The following is a 23201-nucleotide window of genomic DNA, read 5'->3' as shown; positions in this document are numbered from 1 at the left end:
AGTGCTTTAATATGAAATCTGTAGCCTACTCCTATATGGGAGCAAACACCACCTTGCTTGCTGTGTGAAAATTTGAGAGTTAAAATTGCTGTTAAATTACATGCAAAGATTTCAGTAAAGTATGTCATAATACTGTTATTTTTTAAAATGGACTGAGGAAAGCTGGATGAGTTCATCGTTATTTGTTCATTGTGTCTACCTATAAATAAATATACATAGATACATATATATATGTCTGTACATTGTTATGGCTGTAACTGAAAAGAGAACATACTTTTGTTAGTTTTCCAGTTTGTAGAACTTGATACATATTGCCATGACCTGCGAGAAGGATCTGTCTCCAATTCCTCATACCACTCAACTACATATTCAGTTACTTCTGGCTCAGAGGCTATCCATTCCACAACAACTTCTTCATTTGTTGTAAAGGTCCTCACTGTTTCAATAATCTGAGAAGCTAAAAATTTAACAGAAAATGTCAGCAATTTTATCTTCGTAAACACTGCAGCAAGAAAACAATTCATTTATAGCAAGCTGAGATTGTTTCTTTAGAAGAGTATGGTACATAGTCAAGTTTAAAAAAAAGTTTTAAAAGTTACTTTATACCTATGTTCACATGCATTTACTCAAAATACTTCAAAATTAAGCATATAAGAATTGTTACAATGAAAAGGGGTTGTGGGATGGTTGAGGAGATAGTAGTCAAGGAGATCTACACATACAGAATCAAAGACCAGTCTCTCCTTTAGGATCTGAATTTTACAGTCTAAAATTTTACAAACCAATTTAGTACCAATTTTACAGGTAGTGCAGATAAGCAAGTTTTGATTGAGATGACAAAGGCAGTAGGAAAACAGTAAATCAAGTCAGCAAGGTCATGAATGACAGTGAAGCAAAAGTGAACCATCAGCCTGCAGAACAGAGGTAATGAGAGTCTGAGTGAAAACCCAACCTGGCAAAGCAAAGTTGAAAAGACCTGGTGAAGCAGAGAGAAGGGATGTATGTAGGGGAAAAAAAGATGCACGTCACAGCATGGAAAAGTTGGAAAACATATATTGTGGGATACAGAAGTAGATAGAGGGGTAGTCAGCAACCTCCAGCACAAGATGACATCACATCTACATATCCCGTTTTCTGATTAGACTGGAATTTGATTGAGCAATTCCACAGTGACATTTGCACTTACTTCATGAACAACTGACGTAGAAATGATTCAAATGTGTCAAATGCAACCTCTCCTCTGTATCATGGGTAGGCAGCAGGATGTTGCAATACAAGGCTCACAGACATATCAGAATTAAACATAAGAGCCAAAGAACACAACTGTTATGGAAAAGCAGACCAGCTTCTTGACCCTGGCAGTGGGTAGGATGGGGTGCTTTGGGAATGCCTATGAAATGAGACTAAACACAATGTTTCTATCTCTGTTTCCACTGATGCATCTTAGGGATGTCTATTAAACACATATTTGAATGATGTTGTTAAATGCACTGGAGTGCTCTGTGGTAACCAATTTTATGACTTAGTAGAGGGATGAGATGGAATTGTTTGGGACTCCACAAATTCATTTGGGAGGTCCGAGGTTAAAAAAACCAAAACCAAAAAACCCTCAGAAAGTAATAAAATAGAAATTCGAATAAGACATCAGGAAGTGCTGATATCTTAACAACTATATCTCAAAACAAAAACCCCAACAGTAACAGTCTGTAACAAAAACATAACATGTGGTAGCAAAATACGGCAACCAGGTAATGTTCCGGTAAAAAGTAACGGACTACACAGCTCTGTGCAAAATACAGTTCTATATATCCATAGATCTATGACAGAAGTCCTTAGCACAATTTTGCTTCCACTATAACAGAACTTAAACTTAAAGATGTCAGGAAGGTAATTTTTTTAATGAGAAAAATATATCAAAATATTGAGAAATCTTACATTTTTCATCAGTGGATGGAATCCTCAAAATAGCCTCAGGAGAATTTCCAGCAGTGTTATAGGCAGTAATAGATACTATATACGCCTCTTCATTTAAAAGTAAAGTAATTTTCTTATCAGTAGTGGTGTTTGTCATTTTAAGTGCAGCATTGTTTTCTGGAAAATACTGTATTTTGTAGCCTAGAATTCTCCCAGAAAGTGGAAAGCTGTTTAATGTCTATTAAAAAAAATATGCAGTAGTAAGTGTTTCATAGTGTTAACTTTATAGTCAAAAGTATATACTGCATTAAAGAGTCTAAATCAAATTACAAAATGAATACACTATGTTTAGAAAAGCAAGGTACTTTCTTCAGTCCCACCTTCAGGACAGTCATCTGCAACAATGTACTTGAAGGAAAGGTTCAAAATTCAAATCCTGAGATTTGAAACTCAAAGAGCCTCTGGTCACTCTACTAGAAGATTGAAGTGAATTTAAACACAGCTTTCGTAAGCCATATTATTCAAAAGCAGTTATAAGGACTTTCAATCAGATTTTCCGTGATCTGAACACAATTAAACTCTTCCATTAAGCACAGATTACAAAACTCTATTCATCTACTGTTCAGTAAACAAAAACCTTTTCAATTCTGCTGTATTTCGATGAGGTTTTTCTCTGATGACAGCAAAACCCCTTGGCAGTGTCCTAGAACACTAAAATATTTCAACACAACATCAGCTGCAGAATACCAATATGACTATCAATTCACAAAAGAGTATATACCTTCCATATAAGATGTACAGATCTATTTCCAGCTGAGTGTGAAGACTCAATTACCCTCCACAAATCCACTTTTTCTGAAGGAGCTATTTAAAGACACAAAAATACCTTGAAATTTGTTGTTACATTAAAAAGATTGTTTTTACCATATTGCACTATCAAAAGATTTCAAATATACAGTCTGAGCAACTTATTAAAAATAAGTTTTCCCTTGTGTAATTTGTGCCTTTTTTCCCTAATTAGTACAGCTTCTGTCTTTCCATAAGTTTCCTTTTGCCTTCTTTTATTTGTAAGTTCTAAAGGATATTTTCTAGTCTTGTTTTATAACTGGCAGTTTAATTTCTCTAGTTATAATCCTTTTTTTTTTTTTTTTGACATATTTGCTATACTACATTTCTGCTACTGTCCTACTTAGCAATGCTCATTCTCCATCTTCACTCTTAATTTCTCCTCTCTTCACTGTCTACCTAGTGACTCATCTTCTTCCTCAGCCCTATGTTGCTTGTATTACCTTTCAAGTCTCCTCCACTCCTTGCTTGTCTTTCAGTTTTCCCTTTTCTCTATTTAAACAAACTACATGTGCTCTGTTTAAACTACAGAATTCTAAATTCAACAGACTGATAATATGCTAAAAATACAGTTTTCCATTAGTAAATCCTAATGCCCCAAAGTATAACCAAAGAAAAACTTAGCAAATAGTTAGCCTACCTTTCTCTTCTGTGCTTGCTGTTTTCCCTCTACTCCATTCACTCCAAAATATTGACACATCACTGCTACACCGAACGGCAACTGAATATTCTGTAGAGTCCCACAGACCTGTGAGATTCCATGAACCTGTTTTCTCTGCAGAATCCAGTAGGACAGTGACAAATTCCTGAAATTGGACACATGAACAAAAAGTATTTGCTATAAAATTGCACAGAGATATATGACTTAGTTTTTTAAAACTACAAAGGATGCAGTTTTCATGTTTCCCACCCCACTCCTCTGAAATCCAAAACTACTTGTTTCATATTTCATTTTTCTACGTAGCATCTTCATTCTTCCTGTAAAACTCCAGGGTTTGAAAAACTTGAGCCAAAACTAGGTCTGTACTGACCAACCTGTGGCTTGAACTGTGTGTGGCTGTCACACAATTCCAGAACAGCTGTGCTGGCACAGGGGGGTGCTGGATGGCTGCAGTTCCCACTGGTGGGAAACAACTGGATAGTGCTAAAGCCAGTGTCGCCATAATGTCCTGGATATAGCTCCACCTCACAGCAGAAGCATCCCTGGGGAAGCAGCGATCACCTGCAACTTGTGAGCCAACTGCATACTTGCTTCTTTTCTTGTTTTTCTTTTCTGAGTTACAGGGTCTTCTAGCTCTTAGCCATATAACAGTATGGCTGTAGGCCATCCCAAAGATTATGAGCGTATAATTAAAATGAATAGAGAAATGAAAACACAGAAAATTCTCATAACAAGAGAAAAAAATAATACAGAGTCTTTAAGTAATGAGGAAGATGAGTGTAAGAAATAACTGATGCAATATTTTCGTAGAAAAGTAATGACAAGGTGAGCAATTCCTCATCTTAAAAGGAGCCCACTCACATCTCACTGATGGCAGACACAAGCTAGGCTGTTGTTCCAAAACAAAAGGTGAAAGACAACATGAAAACCAGGATTTGGAGTTGGTGCATCAACTCAACTGGACTGACAATGGGAAGTAGAACAGGAACTATAGAAAGATTTATGTGTTTGTGTACAGAAGGATTGGTATAACCACTACACCAACATTAATGTCTTCTCTTCCAAACTGCAAAAATTAACCAATAATTAACAACTCCTCTTCCCTCAAATTTCAGATGAATGAAACAAAGATACTAAAATAAATGTTCAAGCTAACTGAATTCTAAGAAAGTCAGCAAAGAATCATAGAAACACAGAATGGTTTGGGTGGGGAGGGACCTTTAGAGGTCATCTCGTCCAACACCCCTGCCATAAGCAGGAACATCTTTAATCCGATCAGGTTGCTCAGAGCCCTGTCCGGTCTGACCTTGAATGCTTCCAGGGATGGGGCATCTACCACCTCTCTGGGCAGCCTGGGCCAGGGTTTCACCACTGTCATTGTAAAAAATTTCTTCCTAATGTCCAGTCTAAATCTACTCTCCTTTAGTTTAAATTCATTACCCCTTTAGCTATTTATAACATTAAGAATTTAGTTTCAGAAGAAAGTGTATGTAACTTACCGAAGAGTTTGAATACAAGTTTCTGTATTGAACCTGGCAAATGGAACCCTGTGAAGGGATAACCTTCTCAGGCATTTTCCAGGTTACTGTCAGCAACTGTTTTATACCGGTGATTTTTTTAACTGAAAGTATTTCAGGAGGTTCAAATTTCTCTAGAATGCAGAAACAAAAACATTAACAGGGGAAAATGCTTCTATAAAAGTTCAGAATTCCTCCATCTATCAGAGTTCCAAGAAGTTTAATTATTATCCCAATAATGTACATCGTATTTATTCACATGATGGTCTATTTTATAGACATAACACTGCGTATGGGAAGTTATCTATAAGAGAGATTGCACACATAACTGATTTAATGCTGACAAACCCACTGTCAAACAGATGTGCAGAGACAACAGCAGGGAAAATAAACAAAGCAGAGACAGGATGATAAAGTACTAAACTGCAGCTGATGGAAGAATTCAGTTGAAAAAGATTTGAGGGGGAGAGAAGTGTGAAGGGGACAATGGGGGAAGAATGGATTAGCACTGAGGAAAGAGATGGCTGGTACAGAGGGTGTAGGAAGTAATGAGGAGCCACAGCAGGTCTGAACATAGGGTATAAAGGAGCATATGGCTGGAGAGCTGACAGAGTGCTGCAGCAAAAACACTTAATTAAAAGGGTTGTTGATTAACTACACCAAAACTAATAGAGGAAAATGCAGCAGAGTGCAGAGGGAGAAAAGGTAGACAAAATATTATTATTGCTTCTGGGAATCACAGAACAGGTGGTTTTTAAACATTCCTAACCAGAAAGTAGAATAGCAGAACACAGGATGGGCAGACCTGGAGAAATTGTAATACCACTATTCATTTACAGCCAGATATTGCACTGACATCTAGTACTACTCAAAAATACAAAAGTACAGTCCAAGTTCCACTCAGATGGACAAAGAGTTTTAGTATATGGCCTTTTCTTGTTAATTATTAAAAACTTTGTAATTTATAATGGATATGTCAGATGTTAGCTTATAAAAAATATTGTTGTAGTTAGACTTTTCATAGTACGAATACAGCACACTATCATTTTTCACCACTTCTTGGTAAGACAAAGAAATTGCTGCTGTACCACCAACCAGTTTGAAGAATTTTACATGGAAAGGTCATCAATTAAAACATAACAAGAGACTTGCTTCAACTAAATTGGAAGTATCTGAATTTTGACTAAAAAAAAAATGGGGAAGGAGGAAACATTTTAATCAAACCATAGATGCAATTTCAGAGACTTCATGATTTTAGCTAACAATTAAAATTAGATGGCACTTCAAAACTGAAACCAATTTAAAACCAAATGAAACCCAAATAATAGTTTCAAAACTGTTATACTGATTTTTTCCCATTATTTTTTTTCTATGTAAACCAACATTGATTACATAATTTTTTTCAGAGTTCTCTAACCTGCATGCGATAGGGAGAGAAAAAGAATCAGGAAGGGTGCAGTCAGTTCCACACACACTGCTTTATCTTTATCTAACTTTATTTTAAATTACCTATTTTTTCCAAAGGAATAGGAACACAGTCTGATAAGGCTTCACCCAAAACATTTTCAGCTTTCACCTGAAAACAAAAAGAACTACTATACGGAGTATCTGGATAATAAAAGGAACATGACTCCGTTTTGCTTTGGCAGGAGCTCACTGTATTTGGAAAAGTCACCCTTCCTTCTGTCATTCTAAAAAAAAACAAAAGAGAAAAATAAAAGGAGTTAGAAATTAGAGGATTTTCTTAGAATAACACAAAGTGATTGTTGGGATATTATTTAGTTATTATTTACATGTTTTTGAGGTTGCAGGCCATTTTTACCAGTGAACATCTCCTAAGATGGTATGTTTGTGCAACAAATACCCTTTCCTAACTACACTGCTCCTGCAAGTGCTTATAAACAGCCTGCACAGACTCAATTAGTAATACAACTTTCCAGGAGCAGTAATGAAGAGTTAAAATGCCTTAATAAGGGATCCACGTACCATTATTATTTTAGATTAAAATCTCAAAGACTAGTGAAATAATGTAATTCCACAAAAGACCTCCTTTAAAATACAGATAGATAGATATAGCTACTAAAACCACATGGAACTACGTGATAACAAGCTCTTATTCATCTTTTAAAAACAGAAAAAAGAAAAGATAAATTGTACCACTGCCAAGCTGTTACAAGGTAATAGAAATTTGACAGATTTTCCTGAAAGAACACACTGATAATATGCTGTCTTTACAGCATATACTTTCAAAATAAGTAGCGTGGGATGCAAAACTAACAAAATTTGTTTCATTTTACCGACCCACAGAGAAATTCTTCATCAAATAAAAAAACATATATGGAGCCTTTGTTATGTATTTCCTGTTATGCAGTAAGCAAGTAGATGCTTCATGTAACTCAAAAACAGTTTGAGGCTGGTATTTCATGAACATTTTTAAGCTAGTGTAAGCCTGCGCTGCTGTGAAAGGAAGCAATCCTACCTTCCCTAACATGCACAGCTGTTTGTTTCCATCCACAGCTCTCTGCCCCCTTGTACCACTGCCTTTGTAGTCATATGGTAAACTCAGCTGGGGAGTCATCTGGATTACAATTAATGGTTAAATTTTACTGGAAATAGTTCTGCAATCCAATTCACTGTGTGGTTAAAGAAGAATTTGTGCTGGTACAGGAAGGAACAATATTGAAACTTACTTTCAATAGTTGTTCTAGTTTATGGCTTCACAAACTCAGCTAAGTTATAAAATGTAGAACACTAGAAGCAGTAAAAGCTGCACCTAATGATGGTGGAAGCCTAAAATATCAAGCCTAAAATGGAGATAAAACTGAAGATGTTTTCCTGCCCTACCATTTAAATAAAAAAGATACCATGTGGTAGCATAACTTACAATAAGAAAATGCCTCCTTTTGGAGTCTGAATTCCTTCCAGTTCTCAAGAATAATTTTAGACATTTTAGAAAACTTCATGAAATCATGTTACCTAGAGTCTTGATCAGGCAGAAAGAGAGCACTACAAGCAGCACTTATGAACAACAGACTGGCAAGTATATTTGGGACAAAATCTGTGCCATTACCTTTAAAATCATATCCAATATCTACCTTGGAACAACACTGATTTCATCATTTTCACAGTAACTTATGAAAAAGTAAGCTCCTAAACAATATTTAAAATTTAACAGATGCTGAAAGAATCAAGTACATATGCTTCTATAAAAGGGTAAAAAAACAAACAAACAAAAAACAAACATTAAAAAGCATGAGACTACATAATTTGTATTTGTAAATACAAATCCCCAGATGCAAACAATCCAAAAAAGACAGCTAACTCTGGGTTCTTTCACTGAAACCTTATGACTCAAAAGGTCCCTATGTTAAATCCTACTGATGTCAAGAAGAACAACTGGGGCTTTAAAATGTTTAACTGGGAATTGTTTAAAGTAGAGGAGGAAGCAATCTTTTTTACCCATCCAAAGAAAGGACAGTTAATAACACAGAAAGTTTCTAGGTAACAGTCCCACAAAGTGCCTCCATCCTCCATTTGTACCTAGGCTCACTCAACTTTTGATTGAATTAGTAATGCTATTTCAAGGAAACAGATGAGTATCAGTTCTGATATAAACATTTGTCTACTGAATATTGAGTCCAGAATGATCATTATCTTTATACAGCATACTAAAAAGGTAACAGATTGTACCTTTTTTTCAACCACTACCAACCCCAAATTAATTGAATTTACTGAGGAAATGGCATGACTCTCAAATCCATTATGTTTGCAGGTTTTCTTTAATCAAAAGTCACAATATGAGGGGAAGGGAGCTGGTGGTCTGACCCCAGAAACCCAGTTCCCAATACAACCTATACTTACATTTTTCGGTAAAGAGTATAGTTTGTAGTGAGATTTGTTTCTCTTCCCGAAGTCCAGGTGCAGGTAAGTTCAGTATCAAAGTAATAAATGCAGGAAATATTTCCTGGTGTGTCCGGTGGAACTATAATGACAAATGTTAAAAAAAAAAATCCAGCAGAAATAAGTAACTTTAATGTACAACTGATTTTGTTGGTCAAAAAGCAGATTACGGCAAACTTCACTGCCTTGCATAGCACTTCATTTTATAATTTCTTACTGCCCTCAAAACCAAAATCAAAACCACTCTTTCTTTCCCTGGGGAGAGAGGGTGATTTTCTCCAACTACTTCTCAGAAGTACTTAACTAAGTGAGCCTGGAGGTATTTTTGCAGTGACTGTTTAATTGTCTTATATCAAACCACTACATAGATTGTCCTGAACCTCTAAGTATACCCCCCACAACATGTCTGTAGCTCAAGGACAGCCCACAGAGTAAAAGGAAAACAAAGAAACAGCACAAAAGTTCAGGAAAGGGCATTCTCTGAAAGATAAAACTCCTCTTGGTTCCCTCCCAGAATGTCTAACCACATACCCTATGAAAACCCCTAATCTGAGGAGCCTGCAGAACCTCAGAGTGCAGAAGGGAACCTCCTCGGAAACATGTCTATATGACCTTGAAGAAATCGCTAATTCTAGATGCTGTATCTTAAAAGCAAGATAGTGCAAAGCAAACAATCCTCTGCAATCTCTATAGTCTGAAGTCATTCATTAAAATGTAACACCCTTAAAGATTTCTTAGTTAAAGGCAGACTTCTTCACTTGATAGAAGAAATTGGAGTTGAAACGAAGAACTGTGCCCAGCGAAATAAACCAGTGGAAAAGCCCTCTCTCCAAAATAGTACTTTTCTGTCCCACCTAATAAAAAACTCAAAAGATCTTTCTTTTATTGACAACCTTATGGCACATTAAACTTTGCAGACAGGCAATACCTTCTGCTGGTTTTTATTCCACAGATGTATTTTTCTGCATTTCTTGTTTCTTCACTAGAATGGGACCCCCCAGGCATACATTAGTGTAATCTGGACTTAATGTATTCAATAAATTAGAAAATTTGTATACATATTTATCCTGTAGCCTTCTCCATAAGAGATTGTAATTATAATTTCTTTGGAACAGAGGATTAGAAAGGAAATCCTCCCCGGAGAAAGCTAAAGTTAGTTAGGCTAGACAAAAGACATAACTAAAAGAATAGACCCAGTACCCTGTGAACTCAACAGAAAACCTCCACTCACTTCAGCTGGCCAAAAGTCAGGGTCAGAGAGACCATGGACCAGTGTCAGTAAGGAATGCCTGTAATTTCATGCTTTAGTTCAGAAAAAAAAAAGAAGATATTTGAATATAGGTGTCTTACAATGCCATAAGCTAAAGAAAAATAATAGTTGTTTTAAAAGTAAAATTTATACAGGAAGTTATTAAAACATGTGAAAATTCATTTTTCCACATTTCTACTTACAGCCAGATTTAACTTCAGTGTGAACCAAAAGTTGTTCTTTGCCCAAGTACTTAGTGAAACATCTCACATGAGCTTTGCTATAAGTGAAATTATGGATGGTTATACTAGATACAGTCTCATTCACAATGTAATAGTTTTCCTGAGCAATTAATTCATGATTCAGTTTCCAGATGATGTGGCTTGCATTTCTGTGAGGTCTGTAGCGTTTTCCAAGAACACAGAACAGTTTCAAGGTGGATCCTCGTTCAATTTCAGGAGATGAAGGAAAAATGTCAGCATCTCTAACAGAGTTTTCATCTAAAAACAAAACCAAATACATTACATAACCTAATTCCTTTTAAAATACCAGTGGAAAAATGATAACTTATTTTGTTGTCTACAGATCATTTAATTAGATTTTTTTTCAAATGCAGTTCAAATAAAATGCTCATTCACTTGAATCAGATATTGCTGTTTGGAAACTCAGTTCACAATAATTACTATATTACCATAGGTACTATATAAGAATTATAAGGTTTCTATACCTTCCCAGAAATAATGCAAAAAATTTCAACTTGCATGGTTTTTAATAGCTGAAAATGAAGAAAATAGAATCTTACCTTCTAAAAATGTTTTTTAAAAACATTCCTATATGTAAAAGGTATGCACACCATTTAGATGTTATCATTACTAATTACTGTATCAGAAAAATATATCAAACTTGCAAGTTTAAGGTTTACAACTAAGCTGCAATATTTCAGTATCTCATTAGTACTTTTACCCCTCATAGAATTTATATGCCCAGATACAGTGAAGAAATTGCATAGAAAATGCATATAAAATGAAAAGACAGAAGCAGGCTGAATGAATTCAGCAACAGAGTTATCAAACAGTGCAAGAATCACCCATTAGATTTCGGCAAGGAGCTGTTTATTTTTTTGCTGCTACTTATTTCCTGAAGCCAAATTTAATAAATTAATCTGTTAATCAAAACCAAAACTGCACCAACTTTTACAGACAGAGCTTCATTGCTAGAGTGTAGGAATGAAAGGGAATAAAATATTAAACTTTCTTCCTTGTTTTCTGGTGATTCTCTCCTCTTTGGGTGTGTTAACTGTAAATTGCTTTCTATGTTTCTTTTTGTGTCCTTTTTGTTTCAAAGTAATATATTTATGTTTCAAAGTCATCATTTTACACTCTACTGCACGAACTTTACTGTGTATCAGTTGTAAACAATTACCTGCACTGTTTCATACATTGTTCAAGCTTATAAAACATATGCACTCCTCTTCCGTGTAATCCCCAAAGAACTTAAGACACAAATACCATTATATAATAAATTACTGTTGTGCGCTAAGTTGTATGGGATAAAGTGCATGTGAACTTTCAATTGTTGTCACAAAGTCGTTACTTCAGTCTGCCCTTATGATTTCCTATTCTAACCTACACTATTCAACTTAACCAGTTTAAAGTGGCACTGTTGTCACAAGAAGCGTTTTTAATCCTCAACCACTCATTCACTACTGTTATGCCCCCTGTGTGCCAGAAGAAGTGCCTGTGTAGTGAACGAAAAGGAAACTGATATAGAAGAAAAATAAAAGCTTGGCAAAAAATAACATCTTTCTCCATCCAGATCAGGTTCCTCACTGCTTCACAACTAGCCACACAAACCTGCACTCCAGCTGAAGGAGAGGAAGATGAGAGGCAGAGGGAGCATGGAACTACCTGCTCTTCCAACTTCAGCAGTTAAACTGACTGTGGAACTACCACATTTAAAAACAAAAACAAAAACAAAAACACCAGTAGTCACACGTCGTTAGGTGACTTAAAATTAGGAGTGAGAACATTGTAGCAGTAGTCACTGCAAGAAATTTGACTTGAAAACAAGGTGTCAACTGCACTTTAAATGTTCATGTGTTACATAAACATTAATTTGTTCCATCAGCAGATCTCCAAAGTTACCAGCCCTTACAACCCAATAGGAATTAAACTATGGTATAACACCAGGTGCAGATTCCCCTTCTATATCCTGTGCAACATGGAAACAGTTAACAAATGAAGTTTTAAAAGTTTTTTAAAATACGTTAAATACAAAAGAAAACAAATCCAGGCTATCATGGTCACAGTTAACATTCCACAAGAGGACATCAAGAGTGCCATAAATTAATTTTTCTATATATACTGTACACCACTTAGTCAATCACCTATAACTTCTATTTTTAAAATACTTTTTTTTTTCTCTCTCATTTTCAGAACTCTTTGAAATTTCATTTGGAGAAGGTCACCTTTTGGAAAACTTTCTTATGGCAAGACAGGTGCTAATAATCAAGAAACATACCTGCTATAGAGCTGCAGAACAGGATGAACATCCAAATCAAACAGTTGAACATTTCCTTTTCAAGTGACTATGGGCAGGAAATGCTGTCATAAAATAAAAATAAAAATAATAAAGTAAAGGTGCCCCTGTAATACTTTGTAAGCATTTGTATAAGAGTTAGTAATGCTATTCAGCAATTCGCACTTGCATTCAAGTATTGCTTTGTCTGTTAATTTCCTGCATGATGGGAGAAATTTGATGCAGTTGTCCTAAAATAAGTGTATACATTTCCTATAAAGAAGAGAGAAGTAAGCGCACCTGAAATCTTTCTGAGGGCAATCCAATCCACCTAAGTAATTTACCTGCCAAAGACCATGTAAAGAATTGGTAAGAAATATATCTACATCCACTTAAAATCCATCCTGCCTAGCCATCTTCTGAGCAGATTCACTTAGCAAAGTGAATTCTTTTGACAAGGAAGGCTGTTGCGGAAGGGATGATCCGCATCTCTTGTGTGTCACCATCTAATAAAACAATTGTTTGGGAAGTGGGCAACAGTCCCAGGTCATCATCCACCCAAGAAAGGGTGGATTCACATTGTTTTTATCCCAGCTAAGTGTCCTAGATGCCAGACTTGAGGACAATCCAAAGGCAAGGGAAGGCTTGCTCTTTGAAGCTGAACTGCTGTGCAGCCATAAAAGCCCAAAACTCTAGGGTAAGAAGGAGGAAAGCAAATAAGTAGTATGATTTCTTCTGAAGGTTCAGCTGAATCTAGGGTTCCAGGGGAAAAATAACAGAAAGCAAACTTGCCTCAGGCACTGCTGTCATCACTGACAGAATCACAGGGTGGCTGACATTGGAAGGGACCTCTGGAGCTTATCTGGTACAGCCACTCTGCCCAATCATGGCTACCCAGAGCCAGTTGCCCAGGCACATGTCCAGATGGCTTTTGAAGATCTCCGGGGTGGGAAGTCCATAATCTCTTGGGTCAACCTGCTCCAGTACTCAGTCACCCTCACAGTGAAAAAGTGTTTCCTGATGTTCAGAGGGAACCTCCTGTGTTCTAGTTTGTGCCCATTGCCTCTTGTCCTGTCACTGGGCACCACTGGAAAAAGCCTGGCTCTGTCCTCTTTGCACCCTCCCTTCAGGTATTTTTGAGATCCCCCTGAGCCTTTTCTTCTCCAGGCTGAATAGTCCCAGCTCTCTGAGTCTTCTCCCCTGTGACAGATGCATTGGACTCCCAGTATGCCCATGCCTCCCTTGCACTGGGGAGTCCAGAACTGGACACAGTATTCCAAGCGTGGCCTCATCCATGCTGAGCAGAAGGGCAGGGTCACCTCCCTTGCCCTGCTGGTTACAATCCTCTTAACACAGCCCAGGATGCCACTAACTTTCTTTGCCACAAGAGCACACTGCTGGCTCACGTTCTACCTGGTGTCCACCAGGACCCCCCCAGGGCCTCTTCTGCAAAGCTGCCCTCCAGTTGGTCATCCCCCTGTCTGTACTGGTGTCTGGCGTTTTTCCCCCCCCATGTGCAGGATTTGGCATTTCTGTGATGAACTTCCTGATGTTCCTGTCAGCCCATTTCTCCAGCCTGCCAAGGTCCCTGTGGATGGCAGCACGATCCTCTGGCGTATCTGCCATTCATCCCAGTTTTGTGCCATCAAATTTGCTGAGGGTATGCTCTGCCCCATCATCCAGATCATTAATGAAGATGACAAACAGGACTGGATCCAGTATTGACCCCTGGGGTACACCACTAGTCACTGGCCTCCATCTAGGCTTTGTGCCACTGACCACCACCCTCTGGCCCATTCATTCAGCCAGTTTTCAACCCACCTCACTGTTGCTCATCCAGGCCACGCTTCATCAGCTTCTCTGTAACACCTGTCTGTAAAGTAGCCCAACTACAATGTGAAGGGCAGAAGACATTGCAACCCAGACTACTCCTTTGGCTAGTAAGTAGGAGATGTGCCTGTAGAAAACAGAGGTTTCAGACCGCCTTCAGCAGATGAGGGCCTTGGGCCCAATATTCCTACTTACCGGACCAAAAAAGGCATCTCCTCCTCCCACAGTTTCAGACAATGCTAGGAAACAGATGTGCACCAGGTTACTGTTTGAGACAGAGATTTATAGGTGGGGTGTAGGCAGAAGGGGTTCTGCACTACGTTATGATCCTTTCCATAAAAATTTCTTGGTTTTGCTACAAAATAAAGTTTTACAGTAATCTAAAAGAGAAAACCATAATTTTAAAAAAAAATGTTTTGTGTTCAGTTTTTGCCAGAACTTATCTTAAACATTATTTTCAGTCTGTCTCAGGAAGCATTGTATAAACTTTAAGGATGTGACAAGGCAAAACAGGAGAAAAAAATGGAAAGGTCATATGGGATAAAAGGACAAATGAGGGAGCAGTTCACCCAGTGACACACTCCTAAAATACAGCTGTAGCAAGATGTGTACCAACAAGAAACAAAGCAATTACAAGACAATCTATTACTACTTTAATTACCTAGAGTGTAAGTTCTTGTTCTCAAAGCAATAAAGATGAATTACACTATTGACAGCAATAAAAACAATGAACCTTAAGTAATTATTCCAAGTTTTCTGCACCAGTAGGTGCAAAATTAAAAACAGATGCAAATTTTTAAATATTTAGATGGTTATTTTTAAATTTTAGAATTAATATTGTCTGTAGCAATGTTAATGAGATACTAGAAGTTCCACTCTGCTAAAACTAAAAATATGTTTTGTAAGCACTTGTGCTGGTTTTGGCTGAGAAGGGGTTAATTCTCCTCACTGTGGGGGTCGGCTACCTTTCCAGCTTCCCGCGCTCTGCCGCGTGGCGGGGGGGGCTGGGAGGGGCAGGGCCATGGTGGGGGCGGCCGACCCCGACTGGCCAATGGCAGGTTCATTCCATACCACGTGACACCGTGACCAGTATATTGAGGGGGGGCAGTGGCAGCACAGAGGCGGCGCGGCGTCGGGTCCGCGGGCGGCTGCGGTTTGTTCCGGCGGTTCGTTCCCCCTCCCCCTCTCCCTCCCCCCCCCCCGGGGCTTGGCGCCTCTCGTTGTTCTCCTTTACATTGCATTTCTACTGTTGTTTTCTTTTAATTTGAATTATTAAACTGTTCTTATCCCAACTCACGAGCGTTACCCTCCTGATTCTCTCCCCCATCTACCGGTGGGGAGTGAGCGAGCGGCTGTGTGGGGCTGAGCTGCCGCTAAACCACGACAGCACTCAAGTGTGTGTTTATTATTCTTATATTTTTTAAAGTTTAAGAAAGGTACCTAAGTAAAAAAAAATCAGTCCCAAAGTCATGGCTATAAGAAAACTACTTTCCATTCAAAAGTAAAGAAGAATCATAATGATGACTAAAAAAGGCTTTGCCAGCTTCACAGGAACACACACCAATGATTGCTATACAGCTGAGGTAAGCACTGATGTAGTCAGTACTTCACTGACTAGTAATAAAAACCAGTAAAAGATGACGTAAGATTAGATAACAGTATGTCAAGAAACAACTGCTTTCATACCATATAGGCAGCAGCATCATTTCAAACGTATGCAACTATAAAAGAATCAAGCAAAAAGAGAGAAAAGCAATGTCACCACAGAGCAGCAGTCAATACTGAACTTGACTACACTGCTCTAAGTAAAAAGTGCTAGTAAGTTTTCCTACTTTGTGGACTACTCAAAAAAAAACCAGCTAATACCGAGAACAAAATTAAGATCATGGTTGTCCCCACATAGGACATGCAAAGTCCCTTCCAGCATAGGAAAGAATCAATTTACAAAATGTTTTTAATAAAATTAACAGTCTGTTTCAATAGAAGACCTAGTGCAAAAAACCCAGCCAGGAGTTGACATGGACACTGGCTTTATATGGGCGCAGCTACCACTGTTCTTCTGGAAATTAAATTATTTTACAGATCTTTGCTAAGAGGTTGTGAGGAAAATGAAAATACAGTATGAGCAGAACCACGGCCTTTGGTTAAAGCATAGAACATTTCAAAGGGTGCAAAAACTCTGCAGGGAGATGAAGAACAGACTGCTATATAAAAACTTCCAAAAAAAAGGAAAAAGCCTATTAAGTTTATCAAACATTTCCCACCGTCTTTCTTTGCTTACAACTTGGCAAAGCTCTAACAGTTTCTGCTGATATTCTACATATGCTGGTTTGCTGTTTTTGAGGGGACGTGAGACAAAAGGGGCTGCATTTCAGCCAAAATAGTTCAGCTATTTCCAAGAGTAAGTAAAACATTTTTTTTATTATATTCCTTTGACTAGCTCCAGCAATACCACAATTTTTAGCAAGGAATTGGAACTCAAAAAGCATTGGGAAATCATAAAGACATTTCCGATTATGCTTGTGCCAAGAATACCACATACCACTGCATAATCCACCATGGAGCACAGTGCTAAAAGATGAAGCGTGGCACATCTGGCCATGATCACAAGTTACAAGCCCTTGAAAAATTCAAGTTCCACATGCTCACCGGAAAGCTTAAACAGCCAAATATCCCACCCACACTCAGTGTGTGCTCCTTGTCCTGAACCTACACACGTCTTCTCCCTTTTCTAGTGCTCCTCTAGCGCTCATCACACAGTAACTCACTTCTACTCACTAAAATAGCAGAAAACCAAGCAAAAAAAATGTTTTTGTGCTACACTAGCAAATGTAAGCAACTTGCTACATTATTTCACAGGCACCTGGGTTGGTGAAATAGAGGAGAGAACTGGGGAGAGAGACCTCCCCAGCTGTGAACTGTTAATTTGCTTCAGTCCTGATGCTATGCTCCATCTCCTTCCAGTTTCTCCAATACCAATTAGCAACCAGTTATTTCACACACCAAACGTTAGCTGCTACATGTCAGAGACCAGGGTAGTGACTCAGCAGGTTGCAACCCTGCTCAGGTCTTACCTGGCTGTCGCTATAACAATACATGACTAACTAGATCTTTGGCTGTTACTTAAGAGATCGCACATGTGAAAGTGGTGGAAGAACTGTCCTGAGTGAAAGTCACATCATAAACGCAGAAATGCTTCACTTAAAGATACCTGTAAAAGCTAAATGCTGATGACTAAACAAACAGTATGAACAGAAATGTCTTCTTCAACTATCTAAAAAACTGATTCACCAAAGCCAGTTCTTGCAGGAAGGGACAATCTCAGTGAAGGTCTCATTAAAAAAATAAAAAATTGTGAAAGATAGTTGACGAAATAAGGCTTTCTCAATACCAAAATCTCTGGTTTTCCATCTTAATTTTGAAACTTAAGTTGTTTGGAAGAGCTATGGTTTAAAAATGTAGAAGAATAAAGAACTCAAAAGAAAAAATTACCCAAAGTAAATTTACCCCATACTCTATTTAGGACTATTTCTTAATCACTCTTCTCCCCCATTTTGGGACAGGAAATCTTTTTCCATTCTGATCCAATTCTAAGATTGTTTTTTAACTACCCAAACACATACTTCTACATGTAGTGCAGGTGTTACACCAAGAATAAGGAACATGGAACATCTATAAATGGAGAGACAGTATACCTTTAGCCTATATAAAACATAAGGCCAGTCATCTTCAAGAATTTCTGCCATCTTTGCTGGAACCTGACAGGGCATCCTTTCCTACCAAGTCTGGCACTCTTCCAACAACTTTGAAAGAGGAAAGAAGCTCAATGGCCACTGCTGTCTTTTATTTAGTCTTTAGTAGCAGCTGCCACAACTCTGCCATGCCAGCTTCCATATGGAAGGACAGACCTTGCCCTACGCAAGATCAGCCCACGCTGAATGCCAGGAGCCTGAGCCTGCACTCGGCCCACTGGGCCACCCAACTGCAATGTGATGAACAGAAACAATTGGAAAAGCCATAAACATCAACTTTCAGAACTCCAAGGTTTAAATCCATCAGCATTTACACAAATCCTACAGGGAAAGAGGACATTTCAGGCAAACAATCCAAATATGAACTTCAGCCTCCTTACTAGATAACAGGGTGCAGAAGCATCAGCTTCCAGCTCTGGTCAGGATTCCATCAATGGCGAGCGTCAGTGAGCATCAGAAGAGGAAAACAGAGGTTCCTCGACATAGGTCAGAGAAGAGAATGACATGTAAACATACTGGAGGAAGCAGTAAATGGGAAGGACAGCTAATGGCTTTCCCAACATTCTAATCCCTATAAATCATGCAATGACAAGCTCTTCCATGGGAAAAATGACAAGACACTGTAGCGAAAGATCCTGAGGACATTGGTTTCATAATCCCCAGTCCTTAACTGAGCTAAAAACAATTAGCAGAACCTCACACCAGGATGAATAAGCCTTAAAATTTTAACATTTAAATAGAACTTGATCTGAACAGGACTTAGCTGCTTTTTCTTCTGATAAATAAACCTAAGCTTGACATAAGCCTTAAGCTTGAAATTATGATAGTCTACCTTAAAACATAATGCTATCATAATCTACTAAAATCACTTAAATAAATTCGAACAGTACATATTGAGAAAACAGAAACCACCAAGCTTACAGGCACATCTGAAGGAGCAGAGTGGAGCAGAGCTCCTTGAAATGCTGTGCCAACTTTTGATCGCAGAAACTTTTTCTAAAAATGCCATAATGGGGAGAGGGGAACACCAGAAACAAAGGCTGTATTCATCAAGTTCAATGACTTGTTAATTTAAAAGCTGCAAATGAACCGGAAACTGAAAAGCAGGAAAGCCGTTTTCCTCTTTCAGTCTTTAAATAAAAAATAGGCACAAAAGGATAAGATACCTTTGTTCTAAAACCCTGAAGGACATAGTGACCAAGAAAGGTCAGTTCAGTTAATAACTACCAATAACACCCTAGAGCTACAGATGCAAAACATGTTTTGATAAACACTTTCTTTTGTAAAAAAACCCAAAACAATATTTAACAGCATATTGAATATTAGTACATTTTATTATAAAATGCTATACATTGTATTTAAATTCCAATTTTTACCTAAATGCAGCTTGATACTAATACAGAAAAAATAATTAATCCGTATCTAGTAAATAGAATATAATTCATTATTTTCTCAATAAGCATAACAAATAAGCCTCTAAATATATCTTAAGGTATAAAATGCACAGCTAGATATAAAAGCTGAAAAAAAAAACAAAAACCTTGTTTGCTAATTAATATATTATACCTCAAAATAAAGACTTCATATTTAGGCAAAAAGCTTAAAGCTACAAACACAAAACAAGATTTAATATATTTATTTTTACATATTGGTCACTTTTTTCCATTTTAACTACATGATTATATCCAATTTGCTAACGCTCACTAGAAGAAGGGCCAGCCATCAATATCACTAAAACTGACTGTTGGTGATACTACCAGAGAGAACTGCAGCTCTCATAGCAGCACTGTCATTCCTTGTTCTTTTTTCACTGAGAAAGAAAAAACAGTCAAGCTAGGGCTTAAACAGGCTTCATGTACAGGTCTGGTTTTGGAACTTTCTTCTTAGGCTGCATTTGAGGGACTACAAATTGAACTTCGGCTACAAGATTCTACTTTAAGAGATGATTTTGTGTCAGACGCTTGCCGTTAGTAAGACTCTTAGACAGGATGGTTGCCTTTGTGCCCCTTCCTTGAGCACAGTCACGCAAGCAAAAGTAGAGAACAAGATGCCTCTGCCATGGTAAGCAACTAGGTGAAAAAAACCAGAGGGTCAGGGCAGGAGGATCCAGGGACTGAGCTTTAAAGCCATGTACAACTCTCATCAAGAGAGGGCGGCCAGATCCAAATCTCTTAAAGTTGCCAGATGTTGGTGGTTTTAACTTGATGTTTGTACAGAATACACACCTGTCAGAAAATCAGAAGGAAGATTTTCTGTACTACTTCAGAACATCAGTTCAATTTGTCCAGCCTTGCCTCTTAAACTAACACCAATTCCAGATATTCCAGAGTGCCTCCCACAGACCGAGGGAAAGATAAAAAAAATGAGCGCAAAACCTCACTTTCATACTTTATCACTCAGAAAAGACGACCGCACCCCTGCAGCTTACCTGTACATATAATACACCATTCTGAAAAAGATATTTAATCAGATATTCTAGAAAACATTATAAACTCAGGCTCATTACAGCCTCAGCTAATAGTAAGTTTTGTGCTTGTACTACTATTGCATCACTCGTTCTTGTTTTTAGAAGTTAATTTGGAATATACATAATATCTACACACCATTTCATCTCATATCCTTTTCACAGTTATTAAGAAACTTGCTTACACTCCCACTATCAAATATCCTTCTCCATATTTATCTCAACCTTGTATAATCTGAAGAGTATACTTTAAGTCTTCTTTAAAAGGCTTGTTTTCCATTTCTTTTGGGGTTTTTAAATTCTTTTTTGAAGGTCCTCCAGTACATCACACCCTTCCTGAAGTGCAGACACAATATCTGAATAGCCAGAGATAGATTTGCAGGAGTGAGCTACAGTATCCACTGCATGAATGCAGTCAATGTGTAACATGACAGGGAAGCCTCTGCGCAGCAAACCTTCCTTGCCACCCTCCACTGCTGAATGCTAAACGCCTCATGTATCTTGTTAAAAGAACGTAAGATTGCTACCAGACACTTACTTGCTATTCCTATTACTGTACATCTAAGAGAAATGTTAGACCTTTCCTTCCCCAAAGATGACACAGTCATCTAAAACAGTCTTTACGTCACTACTTTCCATGCAACCTTTTGTCCTGTTGAGCATCCTCTGTTTTTCTTTGACCCCAAACACATTTATCTTGGTGTTGACCTGCATAAGACAATTGCCATATCACCCTGATAATTCAGATCATCGCATAAATATATCCTGGTTTTCTTTTGTTTACTACCTATGCTGCAAACTTTACTAACAATATTTTTCTATACTAGACAAAACTACTAGCTGCAACATGGCACGGTAGTGCGAAACCAGGCTCCATGGGACCTACTAGAAACAGCTATGTGTTGAGATCTCCCAATATGGCGTTTTTTAATTTAAAATGTTCCCTACAAGGACCAAGTAATGCAAAAAAATTACCAGACTTACCTGACTATTATAGAAAAATCAAGACCTTTAACATTCAATACTGTAACCGCTATGATATAAACCTAAAGCTTTCCTCCCCCCATTTTTATGCCTTTCCAGACCTGTTTTGCTACTGATTAGCCTGTATCTGACAGAAAAATCTGAACCAACCATTTCTTTCTTTTGCCCAATACATGAAGTTTTCTTCAAGCATGAAAACAATCTCTTGCCCAGCGTCTCAATTCACAGATGGAGGCTAGAAGTTTGATTTCAAGTATTTTAGACAATAATCTTCAAAAAACAAGTCACACAGTCCATTACAGATGAGTTCCGTGCAGCTTCCCCAATTTAAGCATGAGTGTGCATAGGCAATACTCATCAAGGATGCATACGCAAATTACAAATTTATTTTTTCCCAAGAGGCAGAAACTGCAAGCATAGAAGCAGCATGGAGCCAGTGTACTTAAGTCTGACATGCCACTTTGAGAAAATACGAGTTAATATAAATAATTTAAGCTGCCAGTGATTAGGAGAGAGCTTTTACTGTCTTTGATGATCGCATATATTGCAAATATTTTGAGAACTAACTCTTACCACACAGAAGGAAAACCACTATCAAGCATCTGCATCGTGTTCTTCCCAAAAAGAAACACAATCAGCTAAATAGGAAGTTGCAATTCTTTCTGTCTCATGGACTTGAAAGAAACTGGAAGGGGTTGCTTAGCCCGGAGAGACACAGAAGAATGCACTGCCTCAAGTCTGGGATGGACCTCTGGAGATGTGAATGCAAGCATGTATCGCCACTGATGAAAATCCGCTCGAGTAACACTCCGGGGGAGAATGTCACGCTTTCCCACGCTCCATATTAACAAAAACAAGCAGAGGGACCTCTGCTTAAAAAAAAAAAAAAAAAAAAAAAAAAAAAAAGCAGCAGCACAAACCCCTTTCTACTCACCGCCGCTGCAGATCGGGCACTTGGCTTCACAGGGACCTCTGCCTCCCCGCCACTGCCGAGGGATGCAACAGAGCGGGAAGTCACCAGGCTGAGCACGAGCAACACTTTCCCGTAACTCTTGACGGACAGAAGCCGCCGCCCCCGGGGCCAGGACGGGCGGGGAGCGTCGTCAGGCTCCCCGCCACCTCCGTTGCCTCCGCACCGGCGCGGAGCCCCGCCGCCCGGGGAGCCGTGTCCCGCCTCCGCTCAGCCGCCGCCTAGGGACCCGCGTAGGCCTGAGAGGGCGAGCCCCCAAGGCGCCCCCACACCCCTTTACCCCGCCGGACGCCTCCGGGCCGCCTCCCGCCGTGCCCCGGGGCCGCGGGGTACTGAGGCACGGCGGCAGCGGGACCGCCCCCGCCCCCAACCCGCACCCCGCCCGACAGCGGGGCCACCCCCTGCACCGCCCCCTCCCAGGCCGCCCCCTGCACCGCCCCCCCCCCCCCCAACCCGCATCCCGCCCCCTCCCGGCAGCTCCGTCCCGCGGCTGTAGATTTTTAGGGTCCATTGGCGCAAGTCTCGCAGTCCTTTCAGAGGGCACCAAGTAGGCGGCAGGCAGCAAAAATTTGATGCGGATGAGTCAATTCAACATAT

General features: G+C 38.8%; 1 protein-coding gene across 2 annotated transcripts in view; it reads right to left on the bottom strand.

The window, feature by feature from the left end:
• Positions 1–22937, bottom strand: part of IL31RA (interleukin 31 receptor A) — a 37554-nt gene extending 14617 nt beyond the window's left edge. Inside the window, exons 1-10 of one of the 2 annotated variants that reach the window (XM_064439646.1) lie at positions 22569–22937; positions 12608–12690; positions 10291–10587; positions 8800–8920; positions 6448–6629; positions 4921–5072; positions 3401–3566; positions 2696–2778; positions 1936–2152; positions 275–457 (exon numbers count right to left, since the gene is read on the bottom strand). In XM_064439646.1, coding sequence (XP_064295716.1) covers positions 275–457; positions 1936–2152; positions 2696–2778; positions 3401–3566; positions 4921–5072; positions 6448–6629; positions 8800–8920; positions 10291–10587; positions 12608–12659 — 1453 coding nt within the window. In that variant the 5' untranslated portion in view covers positions 12660–12690; positions 22569–22937. Of the gene's footprint in view, positions 1–274; positions 458–1935; positions 2153–2695; positions 2779–3400; positions 3567–4920; positions 5073–6447; positions 6630–8799; positions 8921–10290; positions 10588–12607; positions 12691–12904; positions 13001–22568 lie in introns of those variants that run through there. The other variant, XM_064439647.1, reaches the window with a different exon arrangement.
• Between the last annotated feature and the right edge of the window lie 264 nt (positions 22938–23201).

Source organism: Phalacrocorax carbo, chromosome Z (genome assembly GCF_963921805.1).
Source record: "Phalacrocorax carbo chromosome Z, bPhaCar2.1, whole genome shotgun sequence".
NCBI classification, from domain to species: Eukaryota; Metazoa; Chordata; class Aves; order Suliformes; family Phalacrocoracidae; genus Phalacrocorax; species Phalacrocorax carbo.
The sequence above is the reverse complement of the archived record's forward strand: the minus strand, read 5'-3'. Positions and strand labels throughout refer to the sequence as shown.